This window comes from Xyrauchen texanus, chromosome 14 (genome assembly GCF_025860055.1).
Source record: "Xyrauchen texanus isolate HMW12.3.18 chromosome 14, RBS_HiC_50CHRs, whole genome shotgun sequence".
In the NCBI taxonomy this organism is placed as follows: Eukaryota; Metazoa; Chordata; class Actinopteri; order Cypriniformes; family Catostomidae; genus Xyrauchen; species Xyrauchen texanus.
In genome coordinates, this window is record NC_068289.1 from 7,811,683 (window position 1) to 7,832,059 (window position 20,377).

A 20,377-nucleotide genomic window follows, 5' to 3' on the forward strand; every position below is an offset into this window, starting at 1 on the left:
GTTTCCTTCAATGAGAACTCTGTTCTTAATGATCAAGGGTGTGTTAGATGTTATCAAGCATACAGTATTTGCATGTTTACCGAAGGACAAAACAATGGAAGCCCTTTTCTTTGGAAATCACAGCACCTCACCTAGTTCTGCTGATGTGATTGAGAAACGTGATCTGCCTAGTCCCCGATTAATCCTATCAAGTCTCTGTTGGGACATGTTGGCTTTTCTATTCCTGTTTCCATGGAACTTTAAAGGGCTTTGCATGATCATATTTGCATGATGAAGAATTGCATGATCATGTTTAGCAGAAGGAGAGATTTTGTCTTTACAGATAACATTAAGCTTGAGATTCCAATAAAAGTGTTCATTTCCTTTAAATTGCAGTTTTGTTGTTCTGGCTTTCTTTCTCATATGTTAAGTGAATATAAAGTGTGTTTGGGTGTGGGTGTGGGTGTGGGTGTGGGGGCGACAAGGTGTTATTCAGGAGTCGTGCATCATGATCTATCATAAGAATATATTAATGTCAAGATGTTGGGATAACTGCATGAGTGAAAGGCTTGACAATTTCTTTGAGCAGATATTTCTTGGCTAAATTTGAATGTTATTACTCATGGAAATTTTCAGCAGATGGTTCCTTTCTGCCTACTATTCAAACTTACATCCATATTGATGGTGTCATGTCAAAATCAATGAGTTACAATGAATTGAACTACAATGAGTTTACACAATGTCCATTTTTTTAGGATACCCATCAATAGTCTGTTTCTCTGAAATTGTAGCAGAATGCATTCCAACAAACTGAAACCAAATCTGCATATAAACACAAAAATCAGTCATAACACGTGGTGGCGCTACATACTCACATTGAGTTCCAAATTCCCCATGAAATGTAGAGCTTCATGAAAATCATACGATTTTGCTTCAAACCACATGCCCATAAAATAAATGGGATGTTTCAGAGAAACATCTGTTTTATTATCATATCCATCACTACCAAGAAGTTTTAAATTGTTTAAGTTTCTAACACTTTCTTTTCTTTTAAACATTCCTAAACTTTTCCCTTTTTATCTGTTTATAAGCTGAGTAAACATAAGAAACGAGAATTGGATGAAAAACTACTCATGCAGAGAGGAAAAAAAGGCGTTGATTCTAATTTGCAGAGAGTTTATCACTCTAGTAATCAGTGTGTGTCCCAGTATCTTCTCGGCTCATCTCCTTGAAAATGTGTATCTCACCAGAAAGCCTGACTTGTGACCGTGCAAGGACTACATTTTTCCATGCTGCATTATTCCAATATATTTTTACTCCACATAATTTTTATGGCAAATCATGTTTTGGTCATATAGTTGTTCAGTAAATATTAAGCTAATAATACTTTAAAAACAAGGATCATTAAATGGTAACAAAACCCTATTTCCTCAACATAGACAAAAACACACAAAATCACACCAAAATGGAAAATATGTAATAATTACTGCATATAAAGTGCTGTGAAAAAGTAATTGCCCCAGCCTGATTTCTTCTATTTTTGTGTATTTTTTCATACTAAATTGTTTCTTCAAAAGAGATGTAACATATGTATATATATATATATATATATATATATATATATATATATATATATATATATATATAAACCTACAACTGCAATCAGACACTTACAATAACAGGAGATCAGTCTTTCACAACGCTGTGATGGAATTTGACCCACTCTTCTCCTGTTTTAGTTCAGCTACATTGGAGGGTTTTTGAGCATGAACTGCCCGTTTAAGGTCCTGCCACAGCATCTCAATCAGGTTCAAGTTAGGACTATGACTAGGCCACTGCACAACTTTAATTTAGCTTCTTTTGAGCTATTCAGAGGTGGACTTACTCCTATGCTTTGGAACTTTGACTTGCTGCACAATCCAGTTGCACTTGAGCTTCAACTCACGGAGTGATGACTGGCCGTTCTCCTTTAGGATGTTCCAGTAGAGAGCAGAATTCATGTTTCCCTCAATTATAGTAAGTCACCCAGGCCCTGAAGCAGCAAAGCATCCCCACACCATCACACTACCACTACCATGCTTATGTCTGTGTTTGATTACACCAGATGTAACAGGACCCCTGTTTTCAAACGGTTCCACTTTTGACTCATCAGTCCACAGAACATTCTCCCAAAATGTTTGAGGATCATCAAAGTGTGTTTTGGCACAATTCAGATGAGCCTTAATGTTGTTCTGGGTTAGCAGTTGTTTTTGCCTCGCCACTCTTCCATGGATGCAATTTTTGGCCTGTGTCTTTCTGATATTGCAGTCCTGAACAGTGACATTTATTGATGCGATATATGCCTGCAGTTCCTTGGATGTTGTCATTGGCTTTTTTGTGACTTCCTAGATGAGTTGTTGCTATGCTCTTGGAGGAAATTTGGATGGCCGACCACTTCTGGGAAGGTTCAGTACTGTGCCAAGTTTTCTCCATTTGGAGTTAATGGCTCTCGCTGTGGAGCCTTTGAAATAGCTTTGTAACCCTTCCTAGACTTATGTATTTCAATCAACTTTTTCCTCATAATTTCTGGAATAATTTATTTTGACCTTGGCATTGTGTGCTACTGGGTGAGAACTTTTAGCCAACTTCATGCTGCTGAAAAAGTTCTATTTAGGTGTTGATTTGATAGAACAGGGCTGGCAGTAATCAGGCCTGGGTGTGTCTAGTCCAGCTGAACCCCATTATGAATGCAGTTTCATAGATTTGGAGATCTAATAACTACTCATAACTAGGCAAATACTTTTGTACACAGGTCCAGTTGGTATTGTATAACTGCTTCAATAAATAACATTATCAATTGAAAACTGTATTTTGTTTTATGTTTTGTTTTATGTTGGATTTTGTTCGAATTTTGAAACATCAGAATGACAAAAAACAAAATGAATCAGGATGGGGGCAAATACTTTTTACAGCACTGTATGTGTGTTTGTGTGTGTGTGCATTATTATTATTATTACAAAAATCCAAATAATTTTTTACAGTAAATTAGACATATTTAGTCTCTGCCTTTTTTATCATCCCGGAATATCTGAAATGTTCCAAGACAGCACATTTTTGTGGTGAAGCATATCAAATGTATCGGTGTACTTGAGACATTCCTCAAGTTAGTGTTAAATGAAGAAGCTGGCTAATACAACACTCTACACTGTACCGATATGCTAAGTGGCACCCAGTAAAGTTAAAACCACTGTGGGACTCTTTTCCCTATCCACTATCCATTGGGCCAAACCTAAGGTAATTAAAAAAATATATAAAAAATTGCAAGTGGTGTTATTATGGATTATTAAAAGTGACGCATTTGTAGGGTGTGAACTCTCCTGGAATTAATTATTCCAATCTCTTGGTTTTAAGGGTAAAATGTTTGATGCTGATGATGGAGCTCACTCATGATCTGCAAACATTTGAAACTTTTATGCTCATGCAGGAAAGACAGCACACAAGAGTGCAAAATAAGTCCTCCACAAAAAAACACTGATTCAAATGATTCAATCTTGTGGTGAGCAACATTTTTTTTTATTATTGGAATAAATATAAAAAAAAGATAATTATGAAGTATGCTGTGATTATACAAGTTTTACTCTGCCCTCATGTTCCGAAGAGACAAAACCTTACTCATCTGATGCAAGTTCCAGGAAACAGCATGCCTGCCGAATCCCCTCCCATTCTCTGATGTTCAGGTCATCTTATGACTTGACACTATCTCCTCTCCATGCTGAACATCCTGCTCATAGACATACAGAAGCGTGTGGCAATATTGACGTTTTATCATATAAACTGTACTGCCAGTGGTGAAGGAATTTCATGAACTTGACTTATCATGGGGATTCCAGAAATGACTGTGGCTTGTATATAAAGGTTATGGCACATAAGCATCATGTGGTTTTGATTTAGCCGTAATTTTTAACTATGCTTAAAAAATATTGTGTGCAATGGGATTTCTAATCGTATTGGATGCTAACGTAACAGGGAGTTGTCTCCCACCCTGTTTGACATCAGAATGTTAAACAATAGGAGAAAAGGGGGAGATCATAATTAACATCTTTTTGGGATAATGGATCTTGATTTTAGTAGCATGAGTGGGGTCCCGGTTTTACCTGACAGATTGATTGTGTATTTGGCACTGAATAAATGAGGATTGTAAAGAGAGAGCTTGCTTTCCAGTCTGTATGGTGGACAGACATCTTCTGCATGGGGACATTTCAGCAATGTGTCTCAGCTGAAGATATTCTCCTGGTCTTCAGAGGGCTGTTCCCAGGAATGCTCAGCCAAGACCCCAGGCTCAACACCCTGCTGTACTTTGAAATGGGATCTTTATTGTCCATAAAGTTTAAGCCAAGTATGAAGAATCGCTCTTCCCAAACAAAACATGCTCTCTCTCTCTCTCTCTCTCTCTCTCTCTCTCTCTCACACACACACACACACACACACACACACACACACACACACACACACACACACACACACACACACACACACACACACACAAAGGCAAACTTATGTATGAAGAGAGAAAGTGAGAGAGAAAGAGAGCATGTTTTGTCCAAGCCATGTTTCCAATTATGCAGCAATTATATATAGTTGGGATATGATAAGATAGTTTTTCTTTAATATAAAGAGGCCTCTTCATGAAACAGGAACTGCACTGCCTTTTTGTGCAATTAGATAGTATTTATTGGAGTGTGATTTTTTTTTTTTTTACATTCCATAATCAAAATGTTTTTCTTAAACATGTGGAACCAAGTTTGGAATTATAAATTTATGACATCAATAATGATCCTAACCCTGATAAATGATGTATATAATGGCATAATGTATGTACTAACTTTAAGAAAATGTATCTTAATTTATCATCATACCAGAAATAATTTTCACCATATGATTGCTGTCCCTCTGAAATTAAGCTATCCCAAAAGGCATGCGGGTTACACACCTGAAGACAAAACCGTTATACATGTGTTGCTTTGATGCTAGAGGAAAAATAAAGTGTGAAAATCAAAGCCACCTGATCCTAGATAACATATAAACAGCCTATCATATCTAATTTCTGCTCCTAGCTATCACAGACAAGATATGACAACAGAAACAGCTTCCATCTCTGATTTTACCTGTATGCTTCTGCCTATAAAGTGACTGACTGTGTCACAGAATCAGAATCCAATAGAAAATTAGTAGGAGACTTCAAAAGAGCTGGGAGGTCTTGGATTTCAATTCTGGACTCTGTGGCCATCTATGATGAGGTATAGAGCAAGAGCAGTGAATGAAGACAACATCAGAATAAAGAACAGTCTTGAGAGCCACAAATTACATTGGGAGGACAGTTAATGAGGGTGATAATGCAGACCTTAGCCTATGATGGATTAGAGGACAGCTATTAGGGGCCACATGTGTAAGATTAATGGCTTTGTTTTAAATGCACTGCAGGCTAAATATGTGTGTTTTGATTATATGTTAATAAATCATTATTTAAACAATAGGATAGTGAAATGCAAAAACACTCGCTGAATGGAATTTCACCTCACTATTCATATTGCCTTTATACAGCAAAATAAATCTTATCTTTTTTTTTTTTTTTAAATAAATATTTTACATTTTTTATTTATCAAATCTTTCAATAATTATTTGATAATGGTTCTGAAGAAGCAAGACAGGAATTCTCAGTTATTCCATATATATATATATATATTGTTTATTATTATTAGTTTTTTCAAAACAGTTCAAAAATGGTATTCAAAAACCATTTCATAAAAAAAAACTGCTAAAAAAATATTGCTACTTATTATATCGTACATTCGTATATGAGGTTCTGAAATGTATCTCTGCTGGGCTTTAATTTCACAAAATAATAATTTGCTTATCAGGAGTTATTTTTTGCTGTGTTGCGCTGGCTAAACTTTTTATTTTGTTTGTTTGTTTATTTGTTTGTTTTTGAATTAAACAAAATCTTAATTGTAGAATTAATTATCTTCAGATCCGTATATTGGTGTCACCCTTGTCTTTAAAAAAAAATATTAGTTTGCACTTTCATTGTTATGCAATGTTACTCAAAAAGAAAAGAAAAACTTTGTCAGAAAATTAAAAAAAAAACAGAACTTCAAACATTATATTTTTATTGATGTCGTCTCAATACTTCCACAAATGTTCTCATTGCTGGTCTATATCTGCAAAGCAGACTGCTCTACAAACATATATATATATATATATTTACAAATAAACAGTTTACCAGCATCGGACAATATTCACAATGCGTACTACCTGTCCATCCAGAACCTGTTAATCGGAACCTTTTTTCCCTGTACGACAAGGTTCCTCACTCAAGCCCCAGGCGACGTCACTGAGTGTATGATGAGCACTCTGTTTCTTACACCAGGAGAAAAAGGTCCCCAGCTGAAGGCAGGAAAAAAACGTGACGAGAGGAGCATGACATGCCTTATAGACGTCTACCTGTTTGGTTCATGATGAGATCTGGAGCGCTTGCAGAAGGGCGCACGCAAAGGTTCAACACATGGCACTCAGATTGTATTAAGCGGTTAATATGAAAAAAGGAATATTTTACATTCTAAACAATTTTTAATAGTTCCAGCGTTTTAGTTGTTTAGGAGGTTTGATCGCATTCCATTAACCTCGCGATCTAAACGTCTTCTCCCAGATTGAAATCGCCGCGTTATTGGATTTTTCCCCAGCTCATCTGGTTTTGTTGGATAAAGATCTCGAGACATGTGAATTAAGATTTTGACCCCTGTCCAAGCGGGTTTTGCGATCGCCTTCAGCAGATGATGTGCTTCTTGAAAGTGCATTATTTGGGGCGCTGAATCTTCTCAGAAATTATCAAACTTTCTCACAGGACAAGCCTCTGTCATCCCTGGACTAGCATCAAGCCTGCACGGTTTTTCTTCTTCTTACTTTAAGGATAGTTATCTCACTATGACGATTCCACTTTCCAGAACACAACTTGCCCTCTTCTTTATTCTGCTTTGTCCAGTCAACATTATTGGGCTCTGGTGGTAAGTACCCTGTGTCCAGCAACCTCCATATTTAAGTTCGTTTAGTTTTATCAGCGTAATAGAGTAATGATGATCGCATTTGAAAATATGAGAAAACAAGATCCGGTTTGTCGCATAATTCTCTGGTTTGGAGAAATGTTTCGGCATGTTATGCATTTTTGGTGATTATCCCACAGACATACTATATTAGCAACAATAACGTGGCAGCTGATGCGCAATAAGTCTATAGGAACAACTTTTAAGATAAAACTACTGTTTGATCTAAAATATTGATCACCATCCACTTAACTTTTCATTAAGTAATTATTTGCACATTAACTAATTACACAGATCATATTTGATAGCACATTTATGAGATAGACTATCCATCTTTTTGAAAATACTTTAAAAAAAAATACTTTCAAATTAATTCTGTATAAATACAAATATGAATTTTTTTAAATAAGCTTCAAAACTTGCTCAATTTGAAATCTATCCAGACAAACGTATTGTTGTACTATAAAAGCTGTGAATGTTATTGCTAAACGCTTCTGTTACAGGAGGTTTACTAAGGGTTAAACTGTTGTCTGTTTTGGAGGGACACTGAGGGTCAGAGTTGGAATTTTAGGTGGACCTCCAGGCTGTGGGTGTCATCATAAACTTCTCCTTAGCTTAACACTCTGAAATGCATGTGTTTGAGGAGAGGTAGCTTGTTTGATAAGTAGAGGCAATCCAATTAAAGTGACACTACCATTAACAGTAGAGTTGTTTATTTTCCCTAATTTTCAAATTTCCATCTAATTTATATCCACACCAAGGTCAGAAGCTCTGCTTATACTTCTTACGCACGCAGGCACACACACACACTCATAACTTATACACCTGGAGGTCTAACAAAGTTCAAAAAGACAATGTTGCTTTCTTTGGGGCATGAAGCATGCCATCACAAACCTCTCACAAACCTGGTGCTGGGCTGTGCCAAGGGTCTCTGACAGACAGCGTGCCATTCACATACTGAGGCTGAGAGGAGATGAAACAGAGGCAGATAAACTGGCTCTCAGGACACTGATTGTGCTCTGATCTGCTGGGCTGAGAGCTGAGTGCTTGAGGAAGCAACATGAGAGCTCACCTCCTCTGGAGTCTTTGGGGTCATGTGTTGGCAGCCCGCCAGGAGTCTGTCCGACAGGTGTGCCTGTGCACGCGCCATGCGCTCTCCTACGCTCTTTTATGTGTTTGGGGGTGTTTGAGTCATCCACTCTGAGTCAAATCTGAATGTCCTTTCCACTCTAACCAACAATCTGCATGTGCAAAGCTTGATCATTTTGCATTTAAATTAGTGCTGTCGGTCGATTACATTTTTTTTTAATCACGGTTAATCGCATAATTTTTCATAGTTGATCATGGTTAATTGCAGATTTTGACAGTGATACTTTTCCTTCAGGAAAGTTAACAAAACAACATGTAAAAATATTGATTTATTAACATTTTCCAAACAAAGCCTTCCACAGTATAAAGATAGAAATGCACTAAAATAGCATCAATTAAAGTTTCGAAAAGTCTAAGTAGGAGGTTGGCTAGCTGAAAGATCTAGTCCCACATAGACTGCATATCCATTTCAATGGGCATTAAATCTCTTAAACGCATCCACCACAATATTAATCAGCCAGCAGACTGTGGCTATCTGCTTTGCTACAGCAGTCGTGCAGCCGCATTCTCGTTTCACATTAGGGCGTCAATGCCAGTGTCAAGTGCCACTCTGAACTCCGCATTAACAATGTCTCGTTCTGCATTTTTGTGATAGTTAAGACTTGACGTGCTTCTGTGGTAATTCAATTGTGCCTTACATAGTACTTATTTTCTGTCACAAGTCCCATCTGGGCTTGTTTTGTACAACAAATAGCGTTTAGAGGTCCTTTTCTCATCATTTGATCACTTACACAGCTGTTTTGTGTGTGTGTGTGTGTGTGTGTGTGTGTGTGTGTGTGAGCGTGTATTTATCACTTTGTGGGGACCAAATATCCCCATAAGGATAGTAAAACCCGAATTTTTTGACCTTGTGGGGACATTTTGTCAGTCCCCATGAGGAAAACAGCTTATAAATCAAACTAAATTATGTTTTTTGAAAATGTAAAAATGCAGAATGTTTTCTGTGAGGGTTAGGTTTAGGGGTAGGGTTAGGTTTAGGGGATAGAATATAAAGTTTGTACAGTATAAAAACCATTATGTCTATGGAAAGTCCCCATAAAACATGGAAACACTACTGTGTGTGTGTGTGTGTGTGTGTGTGTGTGTGTGTGTGCGCGCAAGTTTAATGCAAAGGTTCTGCCCTGGTTTATGCTTTATTAATGGTAAATGCGTTAAACGTAATTAAGAAAATGTAACACATTAAACTTTTTAAAATAATCACATGCGCTAACGTGTTAATTCTTACAATTCTGTGAAAAGTGACATCAGAAACCCCTCAGTGTTTCTGAAATTCATTTTTTATGTTAAAAAACTTTCCAATCCCAGCTTATTTTCCAGAGAAAACTATAAGTAAACCATTCATAAGTTGAGTTTCCCCAAAAAGTGTAAACACTGTGGCGCTGTCAATTTGTTTTTATCAAAGCATAGACTTGGCCAGTAACAGCAGTTTAAAGGGTTAGTTCACCCAAAAATTTAATTCTCTGATCATTTACTCACCCTCATGCTATCCCAGATGTGCATGAGTGTAAGAATATCTTAGCTCTGTAGGTCCATAAAATGCAAGTGAATGGTTATCAACACTTTAAAGCTCCAAAAAGCACAGACAGTTGTTGTAAAAGTAATCCATAAGACCTCAGTGGTCAAATGAATGTCTTCTAAAGTGAATCGATTGCTTTGGGTGAGAAACAGATAAATATTTAAGTTATTTTTACTATAATTGTTTACTTCCAGTCGCTTTCCAATGTGCGACCACAAGAGGACTCGGTTTCCTCCACCATTCACTTGACGTAAACCCGTTGGCATGTTCACAGAAAAAATGACGCGATACAACCAGAAGTGCAGTTGATTTGTTTACAGAAAACGCTGTTCACAAGCTTCATTGGTTTTGCATTCATTTGTACATGCCGGCATGTGAAACTCGGAAGAAAATGATTACAGTGAAACTGACTTAAATATGATCTGTTTCTCACCCAACGCGATCGTATCACTTTAGAGGACATTCATTTAATTACTGGAGTCATACAGTTTACTTTGGAATGTCTGTCCTTTTTGGAGCTTTAACGATTTGATAACCATCCTCTTGCATTCTATGGACCTACAGAGCTGAAATATTCTTCTAAAAACCTTTCTTTGTGTTTTCCTGAAGAAAGAAATTCATACACATCTGGAATGGAATGGAGAATTCTCATTTTTGGGTGAACTATCCCTTTAAGGTGAGACTATCTGTTTGTCGGTCCAGTGGCATTGAAAATAGTGCTTATTTTCTCAATTCAGTTTTGTAGCTCTAATGGAGCAGAAATAACACACTTCAACTTTAATGTGTATCTCTTTTGTGTGTTGTGGTTTATATGCTTGCCATACCTGACCTGTGTGTGCGCGAGCCTGGCATTCTTTATCACAGATATCTTAATCCTATTAACCAGCGTATATAAGTGTGTACCAGACTACACAATGTCAGATGTTCACACAGAGTCTGGGAGAAGTGAATTTCATTTGGAGAATGGAGAGATATCCAATCAAGCAGCCTTGAGAGATGAATCAGATAACAATTCGATGACAGCTGCTTGGCCCGTCCGGCTGCACTTTTGTGTTTCACCTCCGAGCATGGGTCTGCCTCCGCTGGTCTCCAGACATTCAGGGAGAGGTTTTTTTGTAATGTTTCTCGGGTCTGTCCCAGTTATGGCTCTGTCTACATGTGACAGACAGCATCGTTGTGATGGAGTTGTGCAGCGCTGAGGTTCCACTCACTTGATTTAGTGCTGTGCTCCAAGAGGAGATTGTGCCATGGCTCGGCGCCACACACCACAGAAGTGAACCCAAGCCACTCTGTGCTGTTCCAGCCCTGTCGTGACTGACTTCATATCCAGCATACTTGGGGGATTAAGTAGGGATGAATTTCACTCTTTCACGAAGTAAAAAAAGAAGAGACTTATCTGTAACCATGCAATTCATAATGTAACCTGAGGTCTCTACAGGCGCAGAGGACGGCGAGTCTAAAAAAAGATAAATGTGCATGAGTATGTCCGCGCTGATTATTTGGATAACTTCTCTTAATCACAGTTTCCCCCTCTGTTCCCCGTCTGTATTATCTCTCTCATACATCATGCGTGTGGCTGTTTTTGGATATTCCTGATTGCATGAGTTGGGTACATCCTTTTCAATGTTATGATTAGGCCCCATCTCTCGCTTATCACATCTAGGAGTCTCACCAGATAAAGAAGAAGGAAAGAGTGGCTTTAAATAAAGCCATGTGGATAGTGCTTGATCTAGGGCGTGTGGTCTCTCTCACTTTGTGCAGCCGCCTGGTTAGATACAGTGTCCCCTACCAAAATCCCACCATAAATCATTGTATGAGAAAAATTGTATGGCAAAAGTGATCTTAGAGTTGTCAGAAACATGTCCAGATCGACCCTTCTGCAGAATTGTTCCTTTGTCTTTGGCCTTGGTCATGGCTGGTTTCAATTAGAGCCAGGCAAAGGATGGTTCATCAGACTTTTCTTTATTTCACCTAGACTATGACCATAAAACCCAGGGCCACATTTGTGATATTCAAGCTTTTCCTTTAACCCTTGTGAAAAATGTGTTTAAATTTTTTTACCTAATATGGTGTTCCCTGTCAAAAATGACCGGCCTATACAAATGTATTATAAATCTCTCATTATGCTAAATTATCGCTAAATATTTGATTAGATCTTTCTTGTTTTCTTTCAATTATCACAGGTTTTGTATTTCTTTTTGGGACTTATTGATCATAGGCCTCATTGACCTGAGCTTATGCATCAAAAGTTTTGAGTGAAAAAAGTATTATTTGTGGATAATTTTGGCAATATTAAATTAAATATGAACATATTCTGTACTATTTATCAAACTATTGTGCTTTAATGTTTAACCAGGAAATTAGTTTTGAAATGCTTTCATTTTGTACAAAATGGCACGAAGTCCTACTTGTGGTTTTCCCGGTCAAATGACTGGCCATTGAAAATGAATGGGGGAGATCAAATCTAAGAGAAAAATTGTGTTAGGAGCATGTTCATCATGTTAATGTTCACATATGTGCATGTGTACTTGCAAGCATAAAGGCCTTGAATCTGTGCATGCACACACACACACACACACACACACGCACGTGCACTAACACACACAAACACACGCGCACACACAAACACACACATTCTCACATACACGCACAAACTCTTTTGAGTATTACATGCTTTCTTTTTCACAGAGATGAACTGTATCCTACCCTGATCTTTATCCAACATCCATTCATCCATCCAACATTACCACACAAACACAATCAAACACACACACCAGAACTGTCTTTGCCCCACAGTGACCCTTCTCCAATACAATCTTTCTTTGATGATGTTTCTTCCATCAAGCATTGTGTTTCAAATGCATTGCACACATTTGCAAGGCACATGCAACATACTATTGTCAGTCATGTGCATGAGGACACAAAGCCACCAAAAGTGTAAAGCCCCCCACAAATGTTTTTTTTTTTTTTTTTTTTTTATAAATTAAAAGAAATTAATTTATAATAACATGTTATGGGATGTTATAATACGCTGTGTGAGTAAGTTTTAGTCCAATAGGATAACATTAACTTGCATTTTCAGGAAAAATAATTTCCTCTTCGGGTCAAAATGACCAGAACACAACATGAGGGTTAAAAACCAGTGCTTCGCCTCGCCCCTTTTGACAGTGAAACAGGACTTGGAAAGAGCAAGTCCTTCCAACGCTGTCTGCTTTTTTATGAGTCTACACCTCCTGTTGTAAAATGTGCTTCCATTATTTGAGCCGTGATCCTGGCGCTGAGAAGCCCTCAGGTTTGCAGATAATCAGAGACTGTACGTCTTAATCACGCACCAATTTCTGAGTTAGTAATAGAGGCATTTATAGATCACCATGGAAACCTTGACAATCATGGTGGGCTGGTCATAGGGAGCATCAGGACTTTTTTTTACATTGGGCTGACTTACTGGCCGGCTGTGAAACCAAATTTAGATTCAAAGTAAATACACAACGATTTTAAAAGGGAGAAAAAGTTTTGACAGTGTCAGGCTGGCCCATAGCCGCTGTGCCATATTCTGGCATAGGTGACATAGACAGTGTTTTCAAAAGCGGCACTGGCACCCAAACAGACTTTTCTGAGAAGCTCCTTATGTTATAATTTCCATCCCGCCAGCAGCCGCTTGAACCAATCCCACCTGCTGAATTATGGTTGATCAGTGGAGTCCAGTACTGTACAGGTCAATTTAATCAAGTCAGTAATAACTTGATTAAATAACTTTTCAAAACCTATTTGTTTGTTTGTCTCTAGTATTGCATTGCATTACATATTTTACATTACATTTACGTAAATATTTTACTTTAGTAGAGATTTATCACTTATTCAATTTATCTGTGATGCCTAAAAACAGCTGTGGACATAGGTCCAGGGGATGTTTTAGTTATAAATAATGCGAGTTCTCGCATGAACACGTGTGCAATGTGTACGAGCTTCACATGATTACACAATGGCCGTCAAGATTTTCAATGCAAAATAACTTAAATTCTATGTTGTTTCATACCAAAACCTATTGTATGTCTATAGAAGACTTGGAATATGTTGCATTGTCTACTCTAATTGTGATTTTTTAAGCTTTATAGTGAGCCGCTATCCACTGCCATTTTATTGAAAAGACTTCCCTCAATATTCAAAACTTCTTTTGTGCGCTCAAAAAATAAAAACGTTAAATGAACTTAATAAAATTATGGGAGACTTTTCCACACTATTAAGGGACAACCAACACAACACCACCAGTGCAAATACTGCTATAAAGAAAGCAAATATTTACACACAATGGGATTTTTTTAAATGTTTATAATGATCGAATATGATATATAACGCAATAGCGAACTCGATTGCCAGCTATGCACGCCACCATATTGTTTGCATTGCAATGCAGCATGGGATCTTGAATTTGTCAAGAATAGAAGTATAAAAAAACCTAGCCAGAGACCATCTGAAGGGGGAGCCTACAAGGTTAGCATAAAACAGCATAACACAGCGGTCTCATAGACATTCTATGGGTGGTAAACTGGCAAGACAAGAGGCTGTTATATTTGAATGGATGTCTATGGAGGAGATGCTTCAGTGAGCTAAATAAACTGCTTCTGTTTGGACACAGTTAATCACTTAATGAACTGACTGCTTGTCTGCGTCTCTTCAGTATGTTTTAAACGAAACAGTCGTTTTTGCAGTGAACTATGTGTGGAGTTTACTATGATAAAATTGCTGATTTATAAGGGAAGTCATGGATGATTTTCTGACAGGTACGTAGGTGTCAGTTTACGGCGCTCCCTATCCATTTTTATGGGATCTGCAAACGTTAACTTACTGTCATAACACGCCTGTTGACCATAACGTGATCTCCTATGGTAAAAGCGCAGAGGTTGTTCTTTTTTTGCCCCGGAAGTGGCGAGACTGAGTTACGGACAGAATAGGAGAAGGCTTCAGTGGAGAAACATGGCCGCATCGCTACATCAAAACAGTCAGCTCCGACGGTAACAGCGTTAAACTTTTATTTAGTGATTGCTTGAATGTGTGTAGTATAAAAAATTTAAATATTGTGATGTTGAATACTGTTTGAGCAGCAGGTGCATTATGACAACCACTTCAGTCCCTTTGCTGGTAAACAGTAGCCCAAATGCAGATCATACGCCTCTAAGCCCAGCCTAGTGCAATCACACCAGTTTGATCATACGTGCAAAAGGGTTAAGTTGTCCCAACGCAAATGGATGAAGCAACCTTCCATTTTACAAATGGATAACAAACAATGAAATTAAGCTGTGACAAAAATATTCAAAGTATTGTGTTACATTAGCAAATTTTAAGTAACTAAATTCAACAAAGAGCAAACATAGTGTGAAAGAAATTCATATGGGATTGGAACAACATGAGGGTGAGTAAATTATGACATCATTTTTCATTTTTGGGTGAACTAGTCCTTTAATTTATCATCTTCCGCTCTGTCCATTATTTATATCTCCTTTAGCACATGTGAGCATATATCCCACCAAAACACACTGCTCTCGGTGTCTTAAGTCCTCTGTTGAGTGGTTGTATGTAAATGAAATATTAGGTCTGTCAAGATGGGATGCATCACTTGTAAAATCTGTTATCTCCCCTCTCATATTTCTTATTGGACCGCCATGGAAGGCGACTGGCAAGAGCGTTGGTTTGACGTTTTAAAACAATAACATTCTGCACGGCAGATGAATGTTATTAGTCTGAAAGATTAGCCTTGACAGGGGTGAATGAAAAGCAATGAGGTATTCTTACAGAGTTCTGCTCCCCCAGACGGCAACGTGATGATAAAAACTGACTTCAGCTGCACGGATCACAGCCGCTGAACTCCACTTCGATAGAGTCAGAGTTATTAAATCGAAAGAACTGGAGGATTGTGGCACATTGCGTCATAGCGGCTGTCATGGGAAGCTCTAGCAGCGCACTCCACACTTTGGACCTGAGGCCTCTTCTCCCATTAGCAGTTGAAATAAACAATTTATTCAGTGTAAACACACGTCTGTCATCACGTTTGATGAAACCCAGCAATTAAGATGTAGCTTTTTTCATTTATAAGTTATCTGTATATGTTCAAAGGGGTAATACGTTTACTGCTGACATTATAGTGTGTCTGACTCTAGTAGTTGTCTTTTTTCTGTATATTTTCTTTGTCATCTGCAAGGAACAATGAGTGCGCCTAAAACCACGAAAAGCCCCTAAATGAATGAGGATTTGCTCAGACCTTAATGTGAACCTTGCAGTAAAGAAATGGAACATTACATTTATAATGCTCTACATCATTTAAAGTGGTTTGTGTGTCGTGCAGTTTTAAAAGATGGCTGCACTTTATCTTGTGATACCTTGTGTAGTTCAGATGAGTCATCTGATGAAGTGTTTTCGTTTTGTCCGTTTTAGGGCAGTGGGGAGTCCGTTGGTCATGGACCCAAATAGCATCTGCAGGAAGACAAAACGTCTAGCAGGCAAGCAGGCCGAGCTCTGCCAGACGCAGCCGGAAATTGTCAACGAAGTTGCCAAAGGTGCTAAGCTGGGTGTGCGAGAATGCCAATACCAATTCCGCTTTCGACGCTGGAACTGTACTAGCCAGAACAAGCACTTTGGCAAAATCCTCCAGCAAGGTGAGTGTATGTTCACACAGAGTGAATGAATTCACCTTTCCCTCAACAAACTTAATCAATCTTTCTCTCGATTATGGGTCAGCAGTGTCTCTCTGAGGGCATGAACTCTGGTTCTGAGACCGAGAGACCTGTGCCCTCATTCTGAGATGTTTGATCCAAGTTCAAGAGAAAACAAGGACAGCTGTTGTAGCTGAGTCAGATATTTTTTTTACTTCAGAGCCTTTCTTCTGTTAAATTGCTTTCTAAAATGCTCCCCAAATTGCCTTGCACAATCATTGATCAGCCACATTTTTTAGCCCTTTGAAGAGGAAAAACTATTGTACCCCCAACCCCACCCCTCCCAATAAAACCTCTCTATCAGTAGAGGCCATTATCTTACCCCACAACAGTGGCGTTGATGTAAAAGTGGCTGTCATCATGTAATATTTTGAAAAAGTAATTCTTCTAAAGATCTGACAAAGAGTCAGAGAGTCAGATCACATTTAAAAACACTATTCTTAATACATATTTAACAATCAGCTTTTTTTTTTTGTCTTTCTGTGGTATACGTTAGAAAAACAATGTAGATTAGAAGGTAGTGGATTTTATCAGTGTTGTTTGTTTGACAGGCTCTGGTCAATTTTGACAGGCATAATGGTCAATTTTTAACACAAAGTGAATTCCAGAGAGGATGGTTTTTTTTTGTGCATGTTCTTTTTTCCCTAATCTTAGTGAAATTTGAATGCGTACATATATGCCCAAATATAGTAACTATTGTGTTTAAATGTTCATGGACATACTATATCATATTTCTGTATGGGAAGGCATATGGCATGGCTTTAAGGATGCTGCAAGCAATGTTAGCCATTCTAGAACCTCCAAAGGACTTAGCCGTTGAATTAGACACGCCCCTTCTTTCCAAAGACACGCATACACAAAGATACACTTGGAGACTGTTATAATCAGATATGGAGCTGGAGAGCATCTCAATTTCACAGATTAGAAAAATAAATATGCTTTTTTTTGATGTCAGCAAACCCAAAAAGTTACACTGACCTTGTACAGTTACTAGGACGCTAGTTGTTCACAGCAACGAGCAAAACGGGAAACTCTCAGATTGATGTTCTTATCATCCTTTTGCCCATATATGGGCTGCTCTGTGAATGTGCTGAATGATTGAAAGGCAGAAAGTGCTTCAAAGTCTTCTGATTGGCTAAACAAATATTTTTTTTTCCACCTGTTTAAATGTCTAGCCCTTACAGAGACAGGTGTGATATTTAATGGCTTCACTTTCAGTTATATCTAACACAGGTAATAAGGATATTTTTTGTATTCTTTATTATTCTTACAGCACATTCTAGTCTTGGTAGACAGACCTATGGATCTATAGCATCTTCAGTTGGCCAAGAACCACCCATATAGACAGGAACGCCATCTAACTGACATGATAAGTGACCAATCACAGTTTTTTTTTATGTAAAAAAAATAATTACATAATGGTGCGTGAGTCTCCGCAATTGATTTCACCGAAAACACATAAACGAAATAGCACAGAAAATGAAGCAGAATATGCAGCTCTGCTCGTGGATATCCACTTCACTTTCTGCTACATGCCTCAAACGAAACTCTAAATATTTGTATAAGATTTGATGTCACTAACCTGGCAAACTTGGGCAAAACATGTGATTATTTCGTCCTCAAATGCGCTATTTGTATAAGCGCAAAACCTTGTGAGCAAAATTCGGCTTCCAGGTGGACTGATGAAACGTTCTGTGTCTGCCTACTCACGGAAGTTCTTTCGAACACAGCAACGGAATGGAGTTTATTGAGAAAGCGCTTTCCAGTTTTGTGTGCTATAAGCATCAGATGGTTAGAAATGATCATTTTAACCAATCAGAGACATGTCTATTACTCGCTTCTGTGTATAATTTATTCAAAATGAGAGGACTAATTTAAAGTGATTTACTGAGGTATAAAACAGCAATTATGTTATTCTGGAAGACAGGTCTTAGTTTGTTTTGGATGCGTAGCCAACATAAAGTATACAATACAACCCAAATAAGAATTTTTATGTAAATTATATTAATAAAAACTAATCACAATTACAATTTAAAGGGAAATTATCAACAATAATGATTTTTTGTCATAATCGTTCAGCCATAGTACAATAATACTTAATAATTGTTTGCTTCTATCCCATACACTTTTGACTAGTTAGATCACTTGATGTAGGGACACTAGGGATCCCCAGACACTTCTGATCTTTGAGAAAAGGCCAATGTGAATTGGCGAGTGGAATTTGCATACCACTCTCTCAGACATACTGGTATAAAAGGAGCTGGCTCACAACCACTCATTAAGATTTTCTCTTCAGAGCTGAGCGTTTGTGTTTCAGCGAGCTGAATTTCTCAACTGATCCATTCACCTCTGCAAAGCCGTTGGATGTACGGCGCATTACAGCGGCTTCTCCCCCCTCTTGCACCGGTGGAGTGCAGAGAAAACCCCTGGGCACTTCAGCAGTCTAAATGAGTGTATTTTTCCTCTAAAAAGTGTATATATTTTCCTCTAAAAGAGTGGCACACACGGAGAGCGTCTTTTTAAAGATGCCTTTCCGTTTGTGTATAATTCCTGGTAGCAGTCCTAACCTCTTCGCTTCTGATGCCCACAATCACTGCCTCACGTGCTTGGGTGCTGCCAACGCGGAGACAGTGTTCATGGATCCTCGCTGCAGTCCTTCTACCTACGGGTTTGAGGCCGCGTCGGTTCGCACTGGGGGCAATTTGGGGATTCCAATGGGAGCCGCTCCACTGGGTAATGCCCCACTGACCTCCCATTCTGCAAAGAAACCACCAGCTTGTCTCAGGGCGAGTTTGCAAACTTATTAGGGGCTTGCGAATCAGATGAACTCTCGATTGCAGCATCAGAGAGCGGGCTGGTTCAGTCTGATGCCGAGGACTCAACGGGGCTCCCACCTTCGTGTGCGTTCGACCCGTCGCAGGCCGACACGGGGATGATGTCCATGCTTTCCCGGCAGCTGCGAGGAACCCTCTGCCGTGCCCTGAACCCTCGCGGCTTGATGATTGGTTCCTGGGCCAGAGCGCCTCTTATGGCCACGCCCCACCCCGGTCCCTTTCTTCCCAGAGGTGCATGAGAAGCTCACAAAGTCATGGCGGGCACCTTTTACTGCCCGGACCCGATCTCTGAGCTCCTCCGCTCTCACAACCCTCGATGGTGGGGCTGCCAGGGGGTACTTGTTGATTCCCCACCACCTGGCAGAACCGTCCGAGACTACCGTCCAAGGCCTGTAGGTTTACATCGTGTCACTGGTGACTAAGGCCTACAGTGCCGCTGGACAAGCCGCCTCTGCCCTGCCTGCCATGGCTCTCCTGCAAGTGCACCAAGCCAAGGCGCTGAGAGAACTGCACGATGGTAGTTCTGACCTGGGATTGATGCAGGAGCTGTGCTCGGTGACCGATCTCGCCCTCCAGGCAACTAAGCCGCTGTAGCGGTGCTGAAATGGCTGGGACCTTGTCTCGGCTCCAAAGCATAAAATATGAATGAGTGGTTGCGAGCCAGCTCCTTTTATACCTGTATGTACCCCGGGGGAGTGGCATGCAAATTCCACTCGCCAATTTCCTTTGGCCTTTTCTCAAAGATCTGTGGTGTTTGGGGCTCCCAAGGGTGACCCTTAGTGTCACTACATCGACACAACGCCTCGTTCCCTCCATCAGGGAATGGAGGTTATGAAAGTAGACTTTTTGTCTATATCAGTTGTTCTGTTTGCTATGCGTGAACCGAGCTTAATAAAATTGTATTCATTCAGATGGAAATACAGCCTGTTTTAACGTCACTTGGTGGCCGAAGTAGAGAAGAGCAGCAGTCAGTCCAGAGGCGGTCTCTCATAAACTAAGAAGGTCAGCGTGTAGTTCAGTGTTGTGGCAGGAGGGACAAAAATTCTCGTTCCCTCCATCAGGGAATGGAGGTTACAAAACTAAACAAGATGTACCCTATCTGTCACTCACTCGAAG

At 39.1% G+C, this 20,377-nt stretch overlaps 1 protein-coding gene across 1 annotated transcript in view; it reads left to right on the top strand.

Annotated features, from left to right (window-relative positions):
• Positions 1-6,390: 6,390 nt before the first annotated feature.
• Positions 6,391-20,377, top strand: part of LOC127655148 (protein Wnt-6-like) — a 32,532-nt gene continuing 18,545 nt past the window's right edge. Inside the window, exons 1-2 of the mRNA XM_052142792.1 lie at positions 6,391-7,019; positions 16,150-16,370. Coding sequence (XP_051998752.1) covers positions 6,940-7,019; positions 16,150-16,370 — 301 coding nt within the window. The 5' untranslated portion in view covers positions 6,391-6,939. The remainder of the gene's footprint in view (positions 7,020-16,149; positions 16,371-20,377) is intronic.